This window comes from Macrobrachium rosenbergii, chromosome 43, assembly GCF_040412425.1.
Source record: "Macrobrachium rosenbergii isolate ZJJX-2024 chromosome 43, ASM4041242v1, whole genome shotgun sequence".
NCBI lineage: Eukaryota > Metazoa > Arthropoda > Malacostraca > Decapoda > Palaemonidae > Macrobrachium > Macrobrachium rosenbergii.
The window spans coordinates 50410625-50416624 of NC_089783.1; the positions used below are offsets into that span (position 1 = coordinate 50410625).

Sequence of the window (6000 nt, forward strand, 5' to 3'; positions counted from 1 at the left end):
ACTTTAACAACACGAATAATATACAAGGATGTGTCAAGAAAGCGAGACGAAGGGTTCTACTTGGAAGGGAGATGAAACGAAAGTACTGAAATATACAGTAAAAGTTTATGTTTAGAAATAGAATCAATGGACAAAACATCACGGGGGCGCTCTTGTTCCTCTTCTGAGGCAAAAGGGAAAAAGAGATGAAACACTGTAATATCTGTGTCATTTTCACGTTAAGTACACAAATTGTAATGTGTCTGTCATTTTCACGTTAAGTACACAATGAACAACAACCAAAAAAACTTTAATTATTCAACTCTGCTACTGTATGAAAAATCAAAAGGACGGAAGAATTAGCATAAACAGATAACCTCTAAAGAAGTGAGAGTTGTTCTAAAAAAAGAAAGATGGGCGTCTACTCACAAGAAATGGTAGAGATTGGAATGGAATATAAAATTTAGGCCAAAGGCCACTCACTGGGACCTATGAGGTCATTCAGCGCTGAAACGTAAACTTTGAGGAGTAGAAACGCTTGAAAGGTGTACAAAAAGGAAAACCTCGCAGTTGCACTAAGAAACAAGTGTTAGGGAAGGGTGGATAGCAAGAGAGAGAGAGAGAGAGAGAGAGAGAGAGAGAGAGAGAGAGAGAGAGAGAGAGAGAGAGAGAATGGAGAGAATACAGTAAAAGGAAAGAAAGAGGTTGCAGCTAGGGGACGAAGGGACGCTGCAAAGAACCTTAAGTAATGCCTTCCCGTTAGTGCCAAGGATATCAACAACAAATGCTGCGCAAATACCGCAGTCTCCTAGGCATAATTAACAAGAGACTCTCTTGGGAACAGGTAGGGAAGATCTGATCATACGAATGTATGTACCTTACCGCAACTGGCTAATAAACCTTTATGGGTGTTTTAATTAATATGATTGCTCCTTTGTAGTCATTACATTCATTTAGGGAAGAATCTGATGAGTGATTATGATCGTCGTAATTGTATGTAGGAGCACAGATGATTATAGACTGCTGATGCCAACATGCAACGATGTCAGAAAGCAGACTTTGGTATTATTATTTATAAATGTACAAACAGTTATTAAAAGAAAAACTAGTTAAGAGAAATATAAACTATTAGGTGAGACATACAAGGGGTCTACCTGACAGACGGAGTGAGGGCAAATAAGTAAAATAAATAAATAAACAACAATCATGATAATGACGCGATGATGATAACTGTAAGATCGTTATCCCTCTCCAGACAGTGACCAACCTGTAACTGCGTCTTTTGATAACGAGTGAATAATTCTGTTATTGTTATTCCGGACAGAACACGGCAGGCAAAATCATGCTGCATCAATATACATCTGACGTGTATACATCAGGGCTGATTAATGTTTATCGTGCTGCACTTTGCTGACACTCCCGATTCATTGCTTTTCAAGCGATTTCAAGTGAAGCCCCATTCTAACTTTAACATTTGAATGCAGAAAATCGCTTTTAGTTTTCTGTAAAAGAAAACTATTGTGCTGGCTTTGTCTGTCCGTCCGCACCTTTTCTATCCGCAACCAGGTCTTAAAAGCTACTGAGGCTAGAAAGCTGCAAACTGGTATGTTGATCATCTACCCTCCAATCATCAAACATACCAAATTGCAGCCCTCTAGCCTCAGTAGTTTTTTTTTTTTTTATCTTATTTAAGGTTAAAGTTAGCCATGATCGTGCTTCTGGTAACGATGTAGAGCAGGCCACCACAGGACCGTACTTAAAGCTTCATGGGCCGCGGCTCATACAGCATTACACCGAGACCACCGAAAGATAGAAATATTCTCGGTGGCCTTGATTATAAGCTGTACAGAAAACTCGGCTGCGTCGAAGACACTTCGGCGCATTTTATACTCGTTTCTTCAAGTGTTTTATCTGCAAGGCCACAAGATGTGTATAGATGCTTCAATGGTTTCCAGTCGCTTTCACCTGTGTAGCCTTCCTGCCGTGTCGTATTTAAAAGGTGTAAATTCTTTCAGGTACACAAAGACTGAGAAGAGAAAACCCGAGGGTGATTTTCAGTTATATTCATAAGGTGTCACTGTCTGACCACTAAGTACCTCATTTCTGGCAATGGCAGTGGTTTTTTCCTGGTGCAAGTCTCTTTCTTCAGTTTATTTGATGTATTAAAAATAGATATTCGTCATATTTTTTTTAATCTTACGTTACACTTATTTCAAAAGTTTCTTTCTTCAGATTATGTGATTTTTTAAAAATAGGTATTCGTTACAATTTCTTTGTTCAGTTTATGTGATATAAAAATAGATATTCGTCGTATTTTTTAATTTTACGTTACACCAAATTCAAAAGTCTGTTTCGTCAGATTATGTGATACATTAAAAATAGATATTCGTCGTATTATTCAATCTTACATTACACTAAATTCAAAAGTCTCTGTCTTCAGTTTATATGACATTCTTACAATACGTATTCTTTCGAGTTTTCATATTCTTAAGTTACACTAACCTCCCTCTAATTATTGCTGCAATTCTACAAGCAGCGCTGATTACTGGGGTCACGGCTTAATGATTCTCGCATGAGTAATATTGCTGGAAGGACATTTTCTCTCTTCCTCAACGAAGGCAGTTTCAACGAGCGAACTGGCTCATTCTAGCTCAGCCTCAAAGAAAGAATGTCAATTGGTTTCTTTCAGTAAAGGATGACAGATTTTTTCTTTTATGCAGCAACATCGAGAATAGATAAGATTTTATCGTTCTGGACGAAATTCATCACCGTAATTCATTTTCATGTCCTTTGATCTGTCGACCATGAAAAACAGATGAACTCAATAAATGTCTGACGAAAAGTTTTAATCCTTTTTAGTTTTCTGTAAAAGAAAACTATTGTGCCGGCTTTGTCTGTCCATCCGCACTTTATTCTGTCCGCACTTTTTTCTGTCCGCCCTCAGATCTTAAAAACTACTGAGACTAGAGGGCTGCGAATTGGTTTGTTGATCATCCACCCTCCAATCATCAAACATAACAAATTGCAGCCCTCTAGCCTCAGTAGTTTTTATTTTATTTAAGGTTAAAGTTAGCCATAATCGTGCTTCTGGCGTCGATACGGATAGGCAGTTAAAGTTTCATGGGCCGCGGCTCATTCAGCATTATACCGAGACCACCGAAAGATAGATCCATTTTCGGTGGCCTTGATTATACGCTGTACAGAAAACTCGATTGCGCTGAAGAAACTTCGGCGCATTTTTTACATTTTTTATATGTTACAGCACACATTCTAACATTTTCTAACATATTTTCAATATTTTTCCTTTGCAGCCACAACACAGCACCTCGGGACTGTACAGAAGAACCTCGTTATTGTCTTTTGTTCCTTTCCTTAGACACAACATCACGGAGTTTAATCCACCTTTCAGAAGTTGCCGAGAATCACTTTTATCATGTTACCTTGTGTATCTAGATTGTGTGTATTGTATTTGTATATTCCATATTATTATTATTATTATTATTAAACACACTTGGTTGTGCTCCATATGATAAAAACTTATAGTCGTAGTATCTCAATAGATTCGTCGGCAGTACGGACTCTCGGTGGGTTCTGAGTTCAAATCTCGCTCAGGGTCTAATAGATTTTCACTGATACACGACCTTACTATTCCAGGTAGATGGGGATGATGGTGGGGTGGGGTTAAGTATAGCACAGATCTATCTGATGAGACATCAGCAGCCAATTAAATACCCCTCCAGGTCTCATTTGAATGTAGAGGGCACAGGGCACTGACCATATGCTTCTGTATAGGCAAGCTCAAAAGGAAGATCAATATAATCGAATTTTTACATAGTGTTCGTGCCAAGATGGGTCTATATATAAAATTGTAAAAATTAATCCTTCATTTAAAAAAAAAATAAGCTGGACACAAAATCAAGAAATGTGAAGCCAGGTTTATATGGAAGGTCAAAGTCATGAAATTTCGGCACGGTTGAAATTCTCTCACAATATACTTGTGTACAAGGATTAAAGAAAGCATCTTAAACGAATTTTCGCAAATGGTTAATCACAAAACAGAGGACACAGGACACCGGACATGACAAACACTATACACCCAGCCCTATACATGACGGGAATAAAAACTTCTTTCATAATTAAAACGAAGGATGGTCTAACAAATTCCCAAACCAATATAAAATTCCAATTTATTATCTACAAAAGCGTTCAGACAATAGAGTTCAAGCAGGTGTTTTTTAGAATTGTGAGATGCAGTTTAGGTTACCTGAACTATATATATTCCAGGTCACGTACTAGCGGATCCAGTGGGGGTGGCACCTGGGGACGTGTCCCCCCTCTATGAAAAATAATGGCAAAATAATACTACTGAAGATTTAGATAACAATAACATAAATGAGAAATATAAAAATACGAAAAAAATAAAAAATCTATATATATATATATATATATATATATATATATATATATATATATATATATATATATATATATATATATATATATATATATATATATATATATATATATATATATGTATATATATATATATATAAATATATATTATAGTGCCTTAGATGATATTCGCTTCTAAAGAAGCACTTTCACGTGATAATCGTCTGGTGCAAAAAATTAACAATGAGTTATTAAGGTTCGAAGTCCTCTGTGTGAAAGCTGGTAGTACAAAAAGCTTTTTCTTTTACAACACCGTAAATAACTCTTCCTACTCCAGAGTTTTACGATCCCTGACAAAACCATCGATTATTCTGTGAGAATAACTTTGTTAGCTGTACTTTCCAGGCCGAGCTTTTCAAGATGCGCAGAAAAATATTGGTAACAGCACTTCTGAGCTTGTATTTAATGAGAGTTGCCTTAAGATCTTCAAAGAACTGAAAATACAGACGAGAAGAACGTAACCATGCTCGATCCAAAATCAGGTAAGACATAAAACAAGTTATTCACGAAAGCTGTAAATCATTGCCGGCAAATAAATGGGGACCATCTGTTGGATCGAATGCGGTCGACGGGAGGGCCTCACCAACTGATGAATCAAGACGAAATATCAAACTTTCGTCGGAATTAGATACTCCCACGATATTCTAGGCGGATGCGGAAAAGTACCAACCGATAACAACACTGAACTGTGTCGCTATTCGAAAGAAAACCTTAAACCATTTGACTTACGGTGTTCAAAAGCCTTTGCCACACTATACACAAGCTTTCATTTATCAGTGATGCCCTGATCCTTAAAGAATATATAAAAATCAACCAATAAAATAACCATTATGTTATATACGACAATATAAAATATATTCGTTTCTCCCGAAGACGTCGTACAAAAATGAATCACCACAATGCCAGCCAATTAGAACACGGAAGACAACAGAAAATTCAGTAGTTCTCCGCCTCACCTTCAACCAAGCCAACATCAGCTTCTTCGGAGGGAACTTCGACTGCCCAATCTGATAGTGCATGATGAGGGACCATATCAGCCCGAGGATGAGTTTCAGGTTGCCATTCACGATGTCCACGTTCCCTGAAAAGGAAAAAGAAAGAAACAAATAATACAGTTTACGAAAGACTGGTTTGCTGGGGAATGTTTGAATTCATTCGTAAAATAGTTTCGTTTACATTTATGGCAAACTACGTGTATGTATGGATATTTGGATGGGTGTACGTATTAAGATGTAGTGTACGTATTAAGATGTAGGGTGCCTCTATTAAGCCAATGGAGGGTCAATGTTGTTCATGTTAGGAAACCAAGTTTCTGATAAAGGTCGAAAAATCCACTTTTTTTCGCAAGAAGGCATTTCATAAAGGCATTTCATACATACATACGTACACACACATATACATACATATATATATGTATATATATGTGTATGTATATATGTATAAAATGCCTTCTTGAGAAAAAAGTGGATTTTTCGACCTTTATCAGAAACTTGGTTTTCTACTATGAACAACATTGACCCTTCATTGGCTTAATTATACATATAAAATATATACATATGTACAATATAT

The 6000-nt window shown here is 36.7% G+C and overlaps 1 protein-coding gene across 1 annotated transcript in view; it reads right to left on the bottom strand.

The window, feature by feature from the left end:
* The window catches only part of jbug (filamin-type immunoglobulin domains fbug), a 236167-nt gene that overhangs the window by 113373 nt on the left and 116794 nt on the right, over positions 1 to 6000 (bottom strand). The window contains exon 3 of the mRNA XM_067087183.1: positions 5388 to 5512. Coding sequence (XP_066943284.1) covers positions 5388 to 5450 — 63 coding nt within the window. The 5' untranslated portion in view covers positions 5451 to 5512. The remainder of the gene's footprint in view (positions 1 to 5387; positions 5513 to 6000) is intronic.